Below are 19,956 nucleotides of genomic sequence, written 5' to 3'. Positions count from 1 at the left end.
GTCTGAAGCTGCTGAGACCTGGCCTCTGCTTTGGGCTGCACCATCCTGCCTGGTGGGGTTTTTGAAGGCTGAGCTCTTCTACCTGATTTGTTCCTACGGACTCCCCTTCACTTTTGATCAGACTGACACCAGCTGACACATTTGCTGTACTTACCGACCACACCTACTCTCTGTTTTGATCTCCTGCCTGTATTCCACTGTTCATCACCCCCTGGCAGCCAGCCAGGCCCCCAGTCGGCCACCATCCAGGAACCCAGCAGGTCTGCTCAGGGAGTGTCCTGGATTTGGATCAGGGATCCATTTAGCAAGAGCTGACAGTCCTTCTGAGCAGTTCAAAGTCACTGAATGGACCCCCTGCTGCCAGTTTTAGAGATCTACGCCTTCATTCTGTTGCCTAAATTGCAAACGTAGAAACAGCAAGAGCAGAAGTTTGTCATCAAACAGGGGAGCACATCTGAGGGCTGCAGAAGGTAAGGTATAATGCCATAGTTTCTGCAAAGGGTGAGGCAGAACGGGGCTCTCAGAGGGCTATCTCCAGAGCTGCCAACACTGCCATTGGCACGATTGAGCCAGGCCTGGTTCTCACGCTGACAAATGGTGGGATGTTAGCTGCTGCTGACAAGCTACAGCATGACAAGAAAAATAGTCTGTGAATAAGCCCCCTGAAGCATATAAGGATTCTGGCCAGGAACTGAGATGGTGAGGCCAAGCCATGGCAACAAGCAAGTGGAAACCACAAGACCTTCTGGTGCAAATTCATCTCCGTGAGTGAGGGATGGCCAAAGAACAGAGGGAACTGTCATATTTGGATGCTTTGAAGCAGGCATGTTTATTCCTAAGAAGGCAAGGGATAAGCAGTGCCCGCCTGCCAGGGGTAGGGAGCTGGGGTGGGCAGGGAGCCACAGTAGCAGGATCTGATGACCAAGAGATTGCTAGGTGAGCAAAGCATGGCATGTGTTCAGGGCAGCTCCCCACAGTACTTAAGGGGACATATTATGGACGCATTTGAGTTTGGAGTCTGATTCTGTCACTTCTCCGCCCCATGACCTTGGACAAGTGAACCTCAGAGCCTGTTTCCTGATCTATAAAATGGCGATAAGAATACTTTACCTTGTAAGGTTCTTTGACGATTAAATGAGGTAATATTTGTAAAGCAATTAGTAGCCCTGCATCTGGCACATAGTAAGTGCTCAATAAACAGCGCTCATGACTATCTTTAGTGCAAAATCAGTCAAGGGACAGGCAAAAGGTCAGCCTAGGGAGTCACAGGGGGTTGAGCACAGCACACAGGAGTCTCAGGGGAGGTGACTCAGACGCCCAGATAGGCGATCCGGGCTCCTGCTGCATGGCGTTCATGGTGTCATCCCTCTCCACCAACACACATACTCGAGGAAATAAAGCTGGCAAGCACAAGGGGGAAGCTTTATTCCAAAGGCAGGTGGAGGATAAATGTGTGTGTGATGCAGACTGAGCAGACACCCAGTTAGGCCGACTAAACCTTAAGGAGTGAAGAAAGGGGGATGTGACGTGGGGGGCAAAATGGAAGACAGGGTCAACTTTAGAGTCAAAGAGCTCACCCTGGGAATTCCCACCCCATGGGGAGAGGAACGAGGGGTGAGGTGGCTTAAGCTCTTCTTTCTCAAGGCAATGTAGGTCTGGGAAGTGGGGCAGGATTGAGCATACAGCAGGGTGAGCTGAGGGCCCAGCTGTGGGGACCCGGGGAAGGCAGAGCCAGGAAGGGAAGCAAGGATGTCCAGGAAGCGTGTTTAGGCCCCGTGGCTGCCCTGGGAGGACAGGCCCAGGATAAATGTCATCTCCTGCTGCCCCAGCCTGCTGAATGCACCAGCACTTGTGGGCCACTGGTGTGTTTTCCCTGTTACCAGTCAAAGGGATCATCTGAAAACCTACAACTGGTTCTGGCATTGAGATGTTCTGTCCAGGCTCTGAGGTCCTTGGACTCAAGGGCTATAGTGGTTAATTCTTTTACACATGTCTTCAAAGCATCCCATCCATCTACCCATCCATCCATCCATCCAACCAACCACCAATTCATCTATCCATCCACCTATTCATCTACCCACCCATCTATCCCATAATTCCTGAGTGCTGTGTATGCTGGGGCCTGTTCCAGGTGCCACCGGCATACAGATGAACAAGACGAATGTAGTTCCTGATCTCAGAGAACTTACATTCTAGTCTCATAATAAGACTTATCTTATTTCTCATAATAAGAAAGGTGATTTCCGTTGGTGATAGTCTCTTTGAAGGTCATACAACATACAATCTCTCTCTGTGGTAGAGAGAGATTCAGAGAGAGGACGGAGGTCCCTTAGGGTGGCAGAGAAAGAATGCTTCTTGGAGGAGGTGATATCTGGATTAGACCTAGATAACAAGGTAAAAACAGTAGACTGGAGACTTGGGGAAAGAAGTTTTTGCTAGAAGGAAGAGCAAGTGTACACACCGTATGCTGGAACTGGGCACACTATGTACCAGGAACAAAGGAAAGGCTAGAGAGTGAGGGGCCAGCGATGGGAGATGCAGGCCCTTGTGAGCTCTTAGTCATTTCTCCGGATTGTAGGGATGTTGGTGAAATCGTGGCTGGTGAAGGCAGAGCGTGTTGCTCACTGAGCAGGTGAGCAAATGGTGGCCCAGGGAGATTCAGCCGCCAGCGTAAAGCCAGGGATAGACCCAGACTTCCAACTCAAGGTACTTTTTTTTCTAAGATCAAGAGGACACTTGGGGCTTCCCTGGTGGCGCAGTGGTTGGGAGTCCGCCTGCCGATGCAGGGGACACGGGTTCGTGCCCTGGTCCGGGAAGATCCCATATGCTGTGGAGTGGCTGGGCCCGTGAGCCATGGCCGCTAGGCCTGTGCACCTGGAGCTTGTGCTCCACAACGGGACAGGCCACAACAGTGAGAGGCCCACGTACAGCAAAAAAAAAAAAAAAAAAAAGGACACTTGTACTTGCCATCAATGCCACCACCTTGTTACCTAACAGAGGTGACTTCTTCCCCAAGAGATGACCCAGAGACCATCCGTCTGGAGGGATTTCCTGCTCCTTGTGCCCCCTTTTCCTGCAGAGTGTAAGGACAGGGGGTCAGAGAAGCCCGGCAAGCCGCCACCACTGCAGATAACATTTAGAAGGCAGCTGGAGCTCGCTCCACAGGAACACAACCAGACACGTGGTGCTTCAGTTTTGTATTGATTGATTACACTTTTGTAGGGTCCAGACAGGTGTGGCAAGGAGGGATTAACCCAGGCCAGCCTGGGAGAGGAAGGACCTGGCCCTGGAAGAGCACGTCTCATGGAAGCAGGTGGGCCTGTGTATGTGTGTGTTTGGGGATAGATGCAGGGGAAACTGAGGAACTGGGCTTTAGGCCTGGAGAGGAAGTGCAAGCAAAGCCTTAGGTGGAAAGTTGGGTAACAGATGGCAGGGAAGGAGAGGACAGGGCTGCCTCTCTCTGAGAGTCACTACATGCCAGGGACACCAAGGAGACTATAGTTCATTGATTTCTCATAATAACCCTGGGGGTGGATGCTGTTGTGTCCATTTTGAGGATGAAGACGTGGAGTGGGGTGGGTCAGAAACACTGGGTGGAGTGTCCAAGCCCACACAGAGGGCAGGGATCTGCACGTGGAGGGCCGGCAGGGGGTATGGGGTGAAGGATAGGTGAGAACGCTCAGCACCCCCCCATTTCACTACCACCTGCACCCTGACGACCCCCAAACGGAACTGAGGCCCAGCTCTGCCCTGTCGCTGGCCTTCCTCACCCACCTTTCCGCACATACTGTGTTCCTCTAGCTCCGAGTCCCGCCGGTACTACAGACCCACGTCATCAACTGCATCTCTGCCGTCTAAAGCTACTCTTTTCCAGGGACTGCTTCTCAGTCCATGACTCTACCAGGCACCTGTCCTCCAAAACCGAGACCAGGAGTCAGCCAGAGTCTCCCCCCTGCCCCCGCCATACCACCTCCCTGCTCTCTCGCCATCCAATAAGCGAGCCCCGTCCATTTTACCTCTGAAATTCCTGTGTAATCCATCACTGCCACGCGGACCTCACTGCTGCTGGCCTCACTCAAGTCTCCACTGGAATTACTCAGTAGCTTCTGCACTGGCCTCATTGCTCCTAGCTCCTCCCCAGTTCATCCATCCAGTTTAGTGGATGCCAAGGGCACCTGTGGTCCTCGAGCTTGCTTGAACATGCATCACAGCCGCCTGGAGGGCCTGTGAAAATGCACATTGCTGGGCCCCACTCCAGAGCGTCTGATTCAGTAGGTCTGGATGGGACCCCAGAATCTGGGTGTCTGACAAGTCCTAGGTCATCCCGATGCTGCTGGTTCAAGAACCGCACTTTGAGAGCCGCTGTTCTAGAATCGATTTCCAAACCAAAGGTCTAATCACACCACTGCCCCACTGAAAGAGACTCCAGCCACTCCCTACTAGCTTTAAAATATGGTCCCATCTCCCTGCAATGATCTTCACAATCTGTCCCAGACTCTCTCTCCAGCATCACCTCAAGCCTGGCCTCCCTTCAACCTGAGATGCAGAGACGTCGCACTATTCGTATTCCTTACACCTGTCATATATTTCAAACTCCGTCTTTGCCCACACAGTTCCCTCTGCCTGCAACTCTTTCCATCTCGAGGCTTGTCAAATTCCTACTTATCCGTCAAGGTCCAACTTGACTGTAACTTCCCTTAGAGGCATCACAGTGTGTTAGAATGACCGTGGACTTTGAGGACAGGCTTGGCTTTGAATTCCAGTTCAGTCACTTGTTAGCTGTGTGACCCTGAGTCCGTCTCTCTGTTAAGGTGGAGTTAACCTCTGCATCCTCATTATAAACGGTGACTGATGACATTTATTTGTAAGAGAGGAAATGATGCGTGAGAAATGCCTGGCAGGTAGTAGGTACTCAGTAAACAATAGCTATCATTATTGTTAATTCTGCTCTAAAGCCTTGCCTGGTTCTGGAGCTGAATTATTTCTTTTTTCCTCTGTTCCCATAAAATTTTGCGTATGATTCCATTTTGCTTATATCACATGCTGTGGTCTCATAATTTTTATACACTGGGCCTCATTCTTAGTAGAGTACAAGCCATTGTACAAATTGTAGAAATTGATCCTCCTAGCAGACTTAGTGGGCGCACAACTTGGCGAACTAAAGGTATCTTTGAAGGAAGAAAATTGACAGGTGGATAGAGCCCCAAACCAGAGCACGTGCTTGGTAAGCAGCGTGAGGCAGGTTTCAGGCCCCACTCACCCCTTGTACAGTATACAACCTGCACAACCATCCTTGGAGGCTCTATGTAGGTAGAACACGAGCCCAGTGAAAGAAAAACCTGGGTCCTGTTCAACCTGAAGTCACAACCAATGTTGAATCAATGCATGTAGGGCCAAGTAATATTGCCCGAGGATGGGAAGCACATAAGTAGTATTAATAGGGCCTGGCCCCAGGTTCAGGAATAGGATCCTCACCCCTGGGGCAGGGGACAGTGCAAGAACCAGGGTTAGCAACATTAGAGACTCAGGCTTTGGAGAATAACCAGCAGCTGAATTACTGGGTGCTTTGGGGAACAAGACAGAGGTTAAGTGTCCACGTGCTGAACTGGACCTCTGGAAACGACCCCTGACCTCAGACCACAGCCTGGTGCCTGGCTGAGCCTGCAGGTGACACCTCACCTCTCCATGTGAGGTGAGCAATCAGGACCAGAGGATTCTTAGGAGATATTAAGATACCACTTTCCAGAGCTTCCTTCCCTACCCTTGCCCCAAATCAATTCCCTACTGCCTGTCTCTTCTGTGTCACAGCAAGCCAATCTCTCAGAAGGCTTTCAGATGCCTTAATTAATCCATTTTCATTTCCCTAGCAGACCCTCACTCCCCTTAACAGCTGGTACTCGGCAGGGAAGGCGGAAATAATTCCCAAGAAGTGAACCTTTTGACAAATTTCCCAGGCTGCTTCTAGACACCCATGGCGTTTGGAGGAGGTCCCAGTCTGGAGCTGCTGGGGTAGCTCTGAACATAAGTGAACTCCAAAGCCCCCTGGGATTCCCAGGGGGAATCAACTTCTTTAGCGGAAAAGAACTCTCACGGGGGTCTAAGGACAGCCAGGCAAAGGCTCTGCTCTCTTTTCCTGAATCTGTGGCTGACCTTCTCTGAGCCTCATGTGCTACGATCCTGGGGAGGGAACCGGCTTGACACTGCTTCTTGGGAGATGAGGATTTAAGCTGTGCACCCTCACAGGTGATGTACAATGTCTTTCCTTGGTCCTTCCCTGCTTAGGGCTCCCCTAGCAACCTGCTCACCTCTCTCATGCCCACACCAGAGCACACGTTTCTTTTACGTGTCTGTCCTCTGCCTACCTCCATACCACCTCATCTGTAAGCTCTCAAAGACAGAACCAAGTCTCATCTGTCCTTTGACCCCAAACCTCTAGCACAGTAGCTGACTCACTGTGTTAAATTACTACCTGCTGATTGATTCATCAGTTGACGGCCCTGTTTTCTACGCCTCGGGTTGACAGTTGGGTTGATAGAAACCTGCTAAGGAATGAACTCCCTAAGTGTATTCAAGGTATGCTTGTCAGCTGGTGCCTTGCTCTGCATGATCCGAGGGAACTAGCTGTTAACACCTGCCTGTGTCCCAGGCACTGTGTTAGGTGCACATGGATATCAGGATGAATAAGATACTGTGCTTGCCTGCAAGGAGCTGGTGGCCTCACTGCCACTAAGAACCCGTCCCAGAGGTCCCCGTTCAGAAGTAATTTCTGCCTCCTACTCTGCTCTTTATATATGATGCAGTTTGTATTTGTAACAGAGTACTTATCCTGTACAACCCTGGGTTAAAATAATTTCCGTCGGTCTGTCTGCCCTTCTTGCTGGACAGCTCCTAGAGGAAAGGGATCTGGTTTCAAATCCTAGCACTTCCAGGTGCTGGCCTCTCTGGGGCTGTGCATTCTTAGTCTATAAAAAGGAAGTAGTAGGCTTCCCTGGTGGCGCAGTGGTTGAGAGTCCACCTACTGATGCAGGGGACACGGGTTCGTGCCCCGGTCCGGGAAGATCCCACATGCCGCGGAGCGGCTGGGCCCGTGAGCCATGGCCACTGAGCCTGCGCATCCGGAGCCTGTGCTCCGCAACAGGAGAGGCCACAACAGTGAGAGGCCCGCGTACCGCAAAAAAATAAAAAAATAAAAAAAGGAAGTAGTTATAACACCCACTTCCTGGATAACAGGGTTGAGGATGTAAGTTTAATCCATGTGACCCTCTCACACTGGCCACCCAGAGCCTCTCCTCTTTTGGCCATTCTCCTGGTCCAGCCTATTCCTTCCTCTCTATTCTCCTAGCAAGTAGACGCAGAGGACAGGAAGGCTGAACCAAAATCACTCTCCGCTCCAGCCATCAGTTCTCACACGCCCCTGGTGATGCAGTAAGACGAGCACAAGACAGGGGTCTGAACAGGGTATGAGTCTGGCCGCTTGCTGTGAGTCTGAGCTTGGGTTCATTGCTGACCCTCTGAGCCTCCATTTCATCTGGAAAATGGAGTCATAATCCCCGCCAGGCACAGATAAATGAAATAGCACGTGTAGAGCTCCTGCCTAGTGCCTGGCCTTCGGTCAGCAGCCATCACTGGCCCCCTCTCCTTCCCTGGGGCTCAGCTTTGAACAAGGAAGAGGTACCTTCAGCAGAGGACACCCCCATTCTAATTCTCTACAAAGCCATGGGAATGGAGAGGAAAAAGAAAATCTGAAGGCCCATGGCGGAGCCCTTCACTGAAAGCTGGTGATAGACAGGTAGGGAGGTTCACAATCATCGCAGGCTGAGGCTCCAGAGGCCCAGGCCCAGTCTTCTGGGGGCTGTGCACCTCACCCCTGAATGCAGAAAGAGGGAAGCAGTCACAGAGGCAGACAGCAGAGCCCAGCTGCATGGGCGGCAGCAGATACAGTCATCTCAGAAGAAAGGCTGTGCGGCTGCAATCTCAAAACTGCCTTTATTGGCTTTTTATCAGGTGGGTGAAAGGACTCAAGTGACAGAAAAGAACCTCTGAGAACTCAAAATGAGGCAGAGAGTTGTAAAGGGAGGGTCTGATGAGAGATGGACAGCAAAGGCGGTTGTGGTCCAAGATGCAGCCCAGGGCTCTGGCCCTTTTATTCTCAAGGACAACAGCCTGTGGATAATGAACCAGACAAGATGGATTTCCTCCCTTCCCAGGTTTTGGGGGGGTGGTATGCAGGGACCACTGCTTGACATGCATCCCTCAAGAAGCCATTCCAGGAAGGACCTTGCTCGGAGTCAAACAGCCCTCCCTCTTCTCCCGAGAGGCAGGATGAGCTGAACCCATGCTTAAAAGTCTCCAGGAAAGGGGAGCTCCCTCACGCAGTAGGTCCTAGGATTAAACGCTGAGACCCCACACCGTCGCCATTTTCTCCCGCGCATCCTCACCGCCATTGCCTTCCTTCGGGCCCCATCCCGTCCCCCTGCATCACTCGACCACCATCTGATGAGTATACCTGCATCTGGTGTTCCCACCTCCAATCCATCTCCCTCTCCCTGTCGGACTAACCTTCCGGAATCAACGCCAATTACGCCACTCTTCCCTTCCTGGAATAAAACAAACAGACCACCTCACTCTTCAACAGCTCCCCATTAGCTCTCTGGACATAGTTTAAGTATCCAACCATTTAAATCCTGTCATGATTGGCCCCTGCCTACAGCACTCCTCTGCTCCACTCCCTGCAGCACCTGACGCCAGCTGCAGAGAACCACTCACACTGCCTGGCATGATCTCAGCCTTTGCTGCACCTAGAATATTCTTTTCTACTGAGACGATGCTTCTCCATCCTCAGTACTCTGTTCAGTGGTCCTTTCCTGGGTGAGCCCTTCCCTGTTCATACCTGTACATACCTTGACAGTGCTTCCACCAGACCTACCCCTGCCACTCACTACCCACGTGACCATGAACAGGTTCCTTATCTGCTTTGCGACTCAGTTTCCTCACCTGCAACATTTGGTTATTGTGAGGACTAAATGAGTTAGTATAGTCAAGCACTGAAAACGGTGCCTGGCCCACAGGAAACACTTAGTAAATGTCAGCCATCGTTATTCTCATCATTCTTAATATTATTAATAGAGCACATATCACACTGTACGGGAGTTCTTGGTTTGCCTCTTTGAGTAGATCCTGAATTCCTTACCAGCAACCCCTCACATCCACATGGTGCTTGTCAGAAAGGGAGCACTTTGATGAATGAAGGAAGGAATGAATGAATTGTTGAATTAAAATTGGAGTTCATCTCTTCCTATTTGAGTAAATGCAGAGACCAGGCTTTAAGGAGGAGAAGAAAGCCGTCCCTGAGTCTGGCCGTCACAGGCAGAAAGAGTTGAGCTTTCAGTTTTAGTCCCTGGATCTGTACCTTGATTTTAAAGAATAGAATTCTATGACCTATTTGCAGTTAAAATAGTCTCTGGCTTCAAGGTGAAAAGGAATCCCAGGGGACTAGTTGTAATTTTTTTTTTTTTTTCGTTCAGCAAAATGGCTCTGGACAACTTTCCCAGTGGATTAAGGCCACAGACAGCCCACCCTACCAAGTCTCTGGCAAACTCTCTCCACAATCCTTTCTCCCAGGGAACCAGGAGGGGAAATGGAATGAGGTATTTCAGCTTCATTTATACTTAATTCATCAAAATGTCATCGGTAAGAGCTATTCGATGTCCAAAGCTTATGAGCCTTGCATCTAAGCCTTTTAAAGCCCTTTTCTCTTTGAACCTAAACGGGCCGTTCTGCCAGCATGGCGTTGAATGCCAGCAGGGTGCTTGGTTCTGAGCTTGGAAGCTTGAGGGGGGTCTCTCTCTTCCTGAATGTGCTTTGCTCTCCCCCAAGCTGGGCCCCAAGGATGTGAAATGCAGTCTCTCGCCTTCCAGGATACCAGCGCTCAGGGCTGAACTGACAAGGATGCCTCACACACACTGGGCGAGAGGAGCAGGGGTCAGAGAGCTCATCCATCCAGCTCTTCCGCTTCAAAGATAACATGCAATTCCTTTATGGGCCAGAATCAGACATGGGTACCACATTCTGGGCATCCTCCAAATGTTCTGCCTAGAAGGACCTCTCAGGAGGGGATGCCATTTGTGACTGGAGGCGGATGAGGCTGTAATTCCAGCAGGAGAGGCCATATGCTGTGGTCGAGGACTCAGGCGCCCCTCCGCTGGCTGTGGGACCTTGGGTGAGTCATTTGTATTTCTAAGCCTCAGGCTGCTCACCCATAGGACGGGGATAAGGATATTCACTTCGCAGAGCCATTGCGGAGGATAAAGAGCCAATGCTGTGAAAGCAGTTTCAAACATGAAATCCGTGCACAAGGGCTTCCCTGGTGGCGCAGTGGTTGGGAGTCCGCCTGCCGAGGCAGGGGATGCGGGTTCATGCCCCAGTCCGGGAAGATCCCACATGCCGCGGAGCGGCTGGGCCCGTGAGCCATGGCCGCTGAGCCTGCGCGTCCGGAGCCTGTGCTCTGCAGCGGGAGAGGCCACGACAGTGAGAGGCCCGCGTACCACAAAAAACAAAAAAATCAGTGCACAAGTGTGGGGGGCGACTAGGACAACACCCAGGACAGACACACCCCTGACTGCAGTGCTTCCCAGTTACCCACTGCGGGAAGAAGTGCTCGTGTCTTGGCAAGGATTCCAGACCCCTTCATGAATGCGCTGTTCCCCCCACCCTCTCTGTCCTGCCCACCTTGACTGTCATTACCCCACCACCACCACGATGCTCCAGCTGCGTGACCGTCCCTGCCTCTCCTCAATCCCTAAGAGATGCATTCTCAACTCCCAGCAGCCACTTCCATAAACGATTTCATTTTAAACAATAGCCAACCTCCCAGCTCCACAGCTCCTTCTAGCTACAACCCTTTATCTTGCTTTCCCATAAGAGCGAAGCTTCTTTGAGGAGTATTGCACAATGATTCAACCATTGCAGTCTGATTTCAATCCAGCCACGCACTGAAACCGCTCTAGCCCGTGGCTTCTGCACTGCTAAATCTGATGAAGGCTCTTCTGTACTTCCGTTCAAGAGGTGGGAAACTTCTTTACCCGCTCTCTCTCAGCAGCCTTCACAGGCTCTCCTCCCTCACCTCCCTCTTGAACGTATGATTTTCTCCCTGGGGATTCCTTCTCTCCTCACAGCTTCAGTAACCATCTACATCCACTCCCGCACCTAGAGCTTCGATCCGCTGAGCCCATTCTAGCCAACTCTTGCTGAATATCCCTACCTGTGTGTCCAAAAGGCTTTTCAAAGTTACCATTTTCAAGGCTGAAATCATCCCCCTCCTTCCTCCCAGACCTATTTTTCTCCTGAACTTTCCACCTCAATGACTGGCACCGCCATCCACCCAGACGTCCACGTCAGAAACCTGGGTGTCATCCTACTCTTGCCCCTCTCTCCTTGGCCACATCCATTTGGTCCCCGAGTCCTGATGATTTATCTGTTAAATAGTTTCAACAGGTTGCAAAACAGCATAAGCATTATGATCCAGTTTAAGGAAAAACTTGTGTAAAGTATATACTCATTAAGAAATCAGAAGGGCCCATATGGAAATGTTAACCATGGGTATTACTAGATGGAATTACAAGTAATTTTTTGTCTTTTAAAACGTATGTATTTTGTAAAGACTGCATACCTCTATATAAAAGACAAACTGTTATCTTTAAAGATAGCCTCTGAATAGGTACCTTCTTCTAACTCCTAAGTTACTTTTGGTTCTCATCAACTGTTGCAGCAACATGACCTTCCACCCGGTTCCCCTACCTCCGGGCTTGTCCCGCCCCCCCACATTCCATGCTGTAGAAGGTCATATAGGACCTTCGTCAGTGAGCACTGCCCACTTCCTAGCCTAGCTTTCCACCATGCTCTGTTCCAGGTATAGTGACCTGAAACAGAAACTACCATATGCACCTTCCTGTCTCCACGCCTTGGACCCTGGTTCCTTCCCACCTGGCCTGTTCTTCTCTCTCCATGTCCCTCCTCTCCCTGGCCAACTTCTCCTGGTCCTTAAAGATTCAAGTCAAGCATCACCTCCTGCAGGCGTTTTCCCTACACATCACAAGCAGAGTCAGGAGGCCGTCCTCCAGTCCTCTCACCGTCCCCTATCCCTCCCCATCCTATAGCCTTTCTCCCTCTGCTTTTACCCAACTGGTCCCCCATCAAATAGTGACCTAGGGACTACCTCATTCAACTTTGTTTCTGAATACCTTGAACAATTTCAATTAAAAGCTCACTTTAAATAAATTTATTGGGGTGATACAGGAGGAGGTTGAGGCTCTTCTGAGGGCATCTTCTTCTTCAAGCTGCTCTAGTCCATTTCCTCCTCTCTGCCAAGTATACCTCCACCAAGACACACCATCACTTCTGTGCAGTCCTGCTGTGGGCTCAGCTGTGAAGGATGTGACTGGAGCAATATAAATCCAAACCCAAGAGGCTCCCAAACAGACACGGTTCTCCTCTCCCCTGCCCAGACACAGCCCTGGGGGTGAGAGGCCAGCCACCTGGCCCATTTTATGTGAATCCACTTGTTTTCACTCCAACCACACTCCTACTTTTAATGGGATTTACACCAAAAGACAGGCTCTGATGATTTCTAAACATAAGCAGAAAAGATGCTTGAATGCTCTTCCGCAGCCAACACGCCACATGTCCAAACCGCAACGGTCTTGGGTAAGCAGGTGACAATGGAGGGGATATGGGGATATATGTGTACATAGAGCTGATTCACTTTCTTATACAGCAGAAACTAACCCACCACTGTAAAGCAATTATACTCCAATAAAGATGTTAAAAAAAAAAAAAAAGCAGGTGACAATGGATGTGAAAGACTGAGGCACTAGAATGCCCAGTGGAGATGACCCAGGCCTCTACTCTTTACTGCACATCACTCCAACACCCAAGAAGCTACTGCATTCCTCAAACTCTCTAAAAGAAAGAAATTCCTGTATGTCAAACTTTCTATGCATGTGTGCATACTCACGTGTATGTTATTTTAAATCCTTACAAAAACTCTTTCTAGATAAACACTGAAGCCTTGGGGGATGGAGTGGAAAAGATAAAATAAGTTGCGTAAGAACATCCAGCTAGTAAGGGGGTGAATTGATGTTAGGTCTAACTTCAAGATTCACGCTCTCAGACCACGAGCACTGAAGTCAGACAAGGGCTTAAATGCTGGCTCCAAACTCACCAGCTGTGCGATCTTTGGCAGGTTACTTAAGCTCTCTGAGCCTGTATTTCCTCATCTGTGTAAGTGACAGATTTAGGTGCCGTGACCTCTGAGGTCTCTTCCACTTGGGACGTCAAGTAGCCCCAAGGCTCTACTGTTACAACCTCTGACTTGTTCCTGTGCAGCTTGGGGAAGGGGTCATACAGGAAGGATGCAGGCTCTAGGACTACTGTGATCCTAGGGGAACACTGGGGCAGACACATCAAAGCGTTGAACCCCGGGGCAGAGCAGGGCCGGGGTCACGCACTCCTGCCCAGAATAAGCCCCCACTCCGTGGCATTCAGACGACCTTCTGGCAGATATGCTCTTCTCATTCTTCACACATCAGCTCAAACATCATTTCCCAAGGGAAGCCTTCCCTCCCCTGTCCCCTTGCCTCTCAAGGCTGGACCCCTCCCCCGCAGGTACCCTCTCATAGCTCCTTCTACTTCCCCTTTCTTTGTACTTAGCACAGTGTGTTAATAATATCCTGCTGTGATCATTCATTAATATCTGTCTCTCACTAGTAAGATTCACCAGGGTAGTGAGTACGTTTATTTTGTCCCCCATTGTATCTCCATTGTCTAGGAAAGAGGAAAGCGTTCGGTGGATCTGTACTGAACGAATGGGTTAATTAGTTAAGTAATTAATGCTACGCAGTCAAGTCTTGATGAGACCAAAGCAGCAGTGCTTTGACCTGCAAGCCGACCTGGAGTGAATTTTAAGATCCTGTCTGATTGCCCAAGTCGTTCAGTACGAAGCTGCATGTCCTTGAGCCTTGGATTCCTCTCCTCTTCCTGCCAGTCCATGTCACAGCTCATTTGGGAGTTGATAAGGGGATGGCTGTGCACTGACTCTGACATCCCTGAAGTCACCCCACCAATCACCAGGAAGGCCAAGGGGGCTGAAGAAACAGGCTCAAGGTGACAGAGTACATCGGTAAGAAGGGAAGGAAAAGGCCTAGCATTTCAGCTTTCTGGGGTTTAACCACTGGACTGCATCTCTACCAGGGGATCCCAACAAGAAGACTGCTTCGGGAGGGGCTCTGGGACTTCGAGAAGAGCAGCATATCCTTTGCTGTGGAAGGAAGTGTGGGCATCGTCAGCTGGGGGCTTGAGTGTCAAAGACAGCAGACAGCTCCCTGAAGAAGTCTTCACCCTCCCACTCTGCCCCGGTGAGAGGCTCCCAGGGCTCCCTGGGCCTTCTGCAACCTTCTGCTGATTGCTTGCAAGCCTCTCCCTGACAGCAAAGCCTCCCTCTGGACTCTAGGAACTGGACAGTTCACCGTCTCGCTGAACAAGTCTTGCCGCTGACCCCACTGGGTCACTGCAAATGCTGTCAGGCAAACTCCTCACCACTGTCCCACCTCGGCTCTCAATTACCTTCTCCATGCTCTTGTCTATACAGAACTTTTCATCATGCATCGCCAAGGATCACTTATTTAATACCCGGAATAACACTTTTATCCTTCAAGACTAGGATTTAAAAAATGTACATTTTACCCCAAGTTTGGTACATATAAAGGGTTAAGATCATATTAATTCAATGGATAAAGAGGAGGGAGAAAAGAAGGAAAGAAAAAAGCAAGCAAGAGTGAAAGGGAGGGAGGATAAAAAGGAAGGAGAGAAGGTAGGGCTTAGACTTATGCAGACCTTTCTTGGTGACATCCCACTCCAGCTGAGGTCGTGTTCTTAGGTGGGAAGAATGTGGGTTCTGGAGTTAGACAAATCTGGGTTCAAATCCCAGCCCCGTCTCACCCTAACTGTGGGGCTTCAGACAAGTCATTTAAGCTCTCTGAGTTCAGGTGGCGCATTTGTAAAATGAGGATAACAGCTAACGAAAAGGTATATTCGCAGAGGCTTAGAGATAACGTACGTAAAGCACCCTGCACTTTGGCACTGGCTGGGAGGCTGCAGGGGCTCCTTCTGCACTCGGAAAGCACGGAGAGGTAGGGACTGGTTCAAGAACCAACCCATAGGAACCTAGGTCTGTGCTCTCCACATTGGATACCCACCACCTTCCCTGAGCAGAAAAACTCAGTTATGGAAATATGGACAGTGAATGAGCAACAATCAAATTAATTTTTACAGACGTTAACAGTATACACCAAGAAAACAAGAGCTCTGCCCCCGGAAGAACTTTCTATAGCCTTGCTCTAACCTAACGACAACTGACGCTCTATGATGCTCACCTGTGTTTCAATTGAGTCTCTGCATTCACCCTGAAAATCTACAGTCTGCCCAAGTGCACCTTGGCCCTGGGTCTGTAAAAGCATATTAAGGAGAGCGGAACATAATACAAGAAGTAACGAAATAGCCATAACTGTGACCAACTCCTCTGCCAGGTGATCCCTTTTCCCCTGTTATTTAACCATGTCTCCTCGAGAGTGCTTCTCGAGTGTCAAAGTCAACGGACGTGAGTGTGTTCTACTCTCCCAGGGCCTGTCCAAGCTCTGCCAAAGGTGCTGATGACCAAAAAAATAATCAGAACAAACAAAAAGCACCTGGATTATCCAAGAACGGAACCCCAATTCTCTAAGCCGCGTTCAGCGATCAAGGCCTCCGTTACCTGTTACAGGTGCTGGACTGGGACCGGGAGAGCCACAGGGCAGGGATCAAGGTGGTCTTATTCTTCAATGTATATTACCAGTGCCTGGCTCAGGAAAGATTTGTGCAATGAAGGGACAAATAAATGAAAACTGCATGACCGATTGACTAATAAATGGCGGATTCATGAGTCCTTCCAGCTGCCCCCCCAGCCCACCCCCAAATCCAGATCACCTGTTCTTTCCTTACCCGAGCGATCAGCTCCCCGACCATTCCCGTCCAGGTGCCATTGGCCTCGGGCACGCCGTACACGCCGTCCCCGACCAGGCGGATCTTGTAGTTGAACCGGAGGATCTCTGCCAGCTCCTTGAGCATGTCCACACAGAAGCCCTCGTAGCGGTCATTGCCTTCCATCTCCTGGTGGTTTCCCTTCAGCATTAAATACGGGTTTTCCTGCAGCAAAACTGGGCAGCTGTCATTCCCATCTTAGCCCTGGTGTCTCAGCCACACATGACGAGGGGGTCGGGGACACAGGAGGTTGGGACGAAGATGGGGTGGAAGGAGGGAAGTGGCTTGGGTAACAGGGTGCTTCGGAGGTGGCAGTGGGCTCCCCTCCCTGACTTCAAGACACTTCTCTTACCTGGAACACATAAGGGTCCCACTGCACAGAGGGTCCAGTGGAAGCCCCTCCACCTTGTTTGAGGTCATCATCTGATCCCACCCTGCACTTCGTTCCTTCCTTTTCTTCCCCTTCCTTTGTTTATTCCACATAGATGGATCACGGCAGATTATGAGATACAAGGATGCCGACAACAGAGCAAGCGAGATTCTTACATGCACAGAACAACCGCAAACCCTAGGCAGGACGCGTCCAGCTGTGAGCGTTGGGAGGAGGGTCTCTCTGATGAAACGTCCAGGGAAGGTTCTATGGAGAAGGTGGGATGCAAGCTGGGCTCCGGAGGAAGACAGAACACTGACAGATGGAAGTGGTGTGAATGGAGGGCTGTTCATGGGCAGGGGAAAGGCAGGATCAAGGGCAAAATCCCGAGTGAGAAGGAGAGCGGCCCATTCGGTGGACAATGGGGCTGCCCTTGAGTGGGAGCCTGGGCTGTGTGGAGGGGAGGGGTGGTGGATACATTTAGAAAGATGAGTTAGGGTCAGCGTGGGCCTTGGGTGCCAGGACAAGGTGACAGTGCATCATACATATATAGTAGGGAAGCACTGAGGGTTTTAAAGACTTAAGGATGCAAGTAAAGAACGTTATAGAGCAAGAGAGAGGTCTGGGAGTGAGGACGGAGCCTCTCCTAAGGGATGCTGAGTCCTGAGCCGCGCTCGGGGTCAGATTGGATTGCAAGGCTGAAGAATCACAGAGAGGGTCAGGCTTGATGCCAGGCTGGGTGTGAGGCACAGAGCGTAGGGTCCTCAGAGCCCTGGAGCCTGAGCAGATGACCAAGGATGATGTCATCATGGCCACGGATGGTTTGAAAAGGAAGAGGTTTTGGAACGTGTTGAACCTGAGGTGCTGGTCATCGATCCAGGAGGGAACATCTGACTGAATGTTGGAATATGGGGTGAGGGCGGGATCGGGGGCAGAGATGGGGCAGCCTCCAGACAGAGGTGGTGGCTGAAGCTGCAGCATATGAGAGACCATCGGGGGGAAGGACAGCAGAGGGCTAGACCTGATCTAGGGAGGGGGAGAATGAAGAGCAGCCGTAGAGGAGGACAAAGCAGAAGCGGCCAGAAAAGCCGACAACAGGAAAATGTGGTCATGAAGGTCAAGGAGGAAAGGGTTTCAAGCAGGAGAAGGCAGACATTCCCACAAAGAGAGGAAGCAGGGCTGTGAAAGGGCATCTGGGTCACGTGTCCCTGGAGACCTTCGAAGGCAGGTTGGGGTGGGGAGGGGGGAGGGGATGGCAGAACACTGCAAGGACGGGTGTGCACGAGGGGTGCACGGGTGAGGGCCGACCAGGATGTTGAGAAGTTCAGAGACAAATGCTGGCAGAGCTTCTCCACCCAACTGCTACCGGTCACGTCTCGCTCCAAACCTCAGTTCCCCCTCTGCCTGCAACAGGCTTGGAGGCTGCCCAGTGTCCACCAATCCCTTGATGATGATTCCCTAAATAGGAGGGTAGCCCAAGGACAGCAGGGTGTAGGTGAGGTGGTAGTGATGGTGTCTTAGGACGGGAGGGACCAGAGTACATGTGTAGGTACAAAGGGAGGAATCCTTAGAAGAGGGCAGATTAGAAAAGGAGGAAAGAGAAGGCTAGTCAGTGCAGCAAAGTCCTGGGAGAGCCAGGGTCTAGGTGAACATGGGAAATGGGCCTGGGGGTAAGGTGGAGAGCATGGATGTGGGTACAGAGGGGGCGCGGAGGAGGCCCAAGATACGGAGCCGTGCCGGCCCCCAGAGCTGGGGGCAGGTAGGAGGGAAGGCTTGGTGCCTGGAAAGGTTTCCTCAGGGAATACGATGTGGGGTGAGCAGAGAGGAGTGCAGGGTTGCCCAGGCCCAGCTGAGTCAGGAGGCAGAATGCAGATGGGCAGCTGGGAGCAGGGCTTGCAAGGACAGTTGGACTTGGGGACGGGCAGGAGGGGAGATGGCTGAGCATCATGGTGGAGTCAGTTCTAGAAGCCAACAGAGGGAAGTGCTGAACTGCTGGTTTGCTGAGCTCAAGCTGGAAGGGGCTTCTGGGCTGGGGAAGACGGGCAGCCAGAGAGGCCAGAGGTCGCAAAGCGAGGAAGGGGGAGAGCGGTCTTGTGGGTGTGATGAAGCGGAAGAGGGGAAGGTCGGAGGTTCCGTGCCAGGGAGAGGGAGCTCCAAGTTGAAGGTGATGTGCTTCTGGTTCATGGTCAAGTGCGCTGTCATGTCCGTGAAATGCGCCCAAGCTCCCTGACTTCCACACATGCTGTCCTCAGCTCACGGGCCTCTCTCTGTCCTGCTTTTGCTTAACCTAACTCATCTCTGTCCCTGGGGTCCCATCCCACCTCTGACCCCAACCCACTTCTCAGAACCCCTACCACACTCGCAGCCAGGCCTCCACACACGCATTATTCGTCCTCCTACACGTGCCGGCTCGCAGGTAGAACGTACGTGGAGCCTGGGACGGACTCCTCCCTGTCTCTGGGGCCCCCACCTGGCCCCAGCATCCAGCACTTGTGGATTGTGTGGGTGAAAAGTGCTGAAATGGCCTCACCGACAGGGCCTGGCTGGGCATTTCCACGCCTGGGTTGGAAGGCAACCTCCCAGGGTATCTTTAACGATCCCAAGGAGTGTCACAAAACTCTTCTCCCTGAGAACTCTCTGCACTTAAGTTAATGTAAAATTCACTGACATATTTAGAGTAAATAAACAGGAAGCCAGTGTTGGAGGGAGGAACCGTGTGGGAGGGGGCGGTGCTCACTGGCACTTTGGAGGGTCTGGGGGCCGCGTGCTGGCCTGGAGCCCTGTCCTGGCGGGCAGTGATGAGGGCAAAGTGCTTAACCCGGGTTCGGATGCAGGGGTGTGTTCTAGGGGTGGGAGCTGCGGCTAATTCTGTGTATTTGCCGGCGTTAACCAATGAATCACTCGCAAGTCCCAACTGCACCCTGACAGTAGCAGGATGCAACAGGCCTGTGTGCTGAGTTTTAAGGGATAAATCATTCAGATGGCCATTTGCCAAGGAGGTCCCCCAAATGGCCAGCAGGGTCTAAATTAAGGTAATCATTCCTGGTAAGAGTTACTGACTTCTACACACATGCACAAGAGAAGGTTCTCATTTGAATCGTACTGGCCATGTTTTTAAATGTTCCCTTTCACAAAAGTGTCCTTCCCCACCCTCATGAGCACACGTGTGCATATGTGAACAACCGTGTGCATGCATGCACTCACACACAGGGTCAGACTGACTTTCCCAGTCTAGAAACACGACCCTGCGGTCTCAGTGTCCCCGTGGGTCTGTACCAGAGCTCTGAGCCCCGTCCAATTCCCTGTAGGAAGGAATTCCTTCATTCAAATTCTAATCATCAGGAACTTCCCTGGTGGTGCAGTGGTTGAGAGTCCGCCTGTCAATGCAGGGGACACGGGTTTGAGCCCTGGTCCGGGAAGATCCCACATGCCGCGGAGCAGCTAAGCCCGTGCGCCACAACTACTGAGCCTGTGCTCTAGAGCCCGTGAGCCACAACTACTGAGCCCATGTGCCA

General features: G+C 51.3%; 1 protein-coding gene across 1 annotated transcript in view; it reads right to left on the bottom strand.

The window, feature by feature from the left end:
- The window catches only part of GRIK4 (glutamate ionotropic receptor kainate type subunit 4), a 311,751-nt gene that overhangs the window by 58,268 nt on the left and 233,527 nt on the right, over window positions 1–19,956 (bottom strand). The window contains exon 11 of the mRNA XM_060157982.1: window positions 16,033–16,236. Within this exon, the coding sequence (XP_060013965.1) occupies window positions 16,033–16,236 (204 nt within the window). The remainder of the gene's footprint in view (window positions 1–16,032; window positions 16,237–19,956) is intronic.

Source organism: Lagenorhynchus albirostris, chromosome 9 (assembly GCF_949774975.1).
Source record: "Lagenorhynchus albirostris chromosome 9, mLagAlb1.1, whole genome shotgun sequence".
NCBI lineage: Eukaryota > Metazoa > Chordata > Mammalia > Artiodactyla > Delphinidae > Lagenorhynchus > Lagenorhynchus albirostris.
This window is presented reverse-complemented; position numbering and strand designations above follow the sequence as displayed.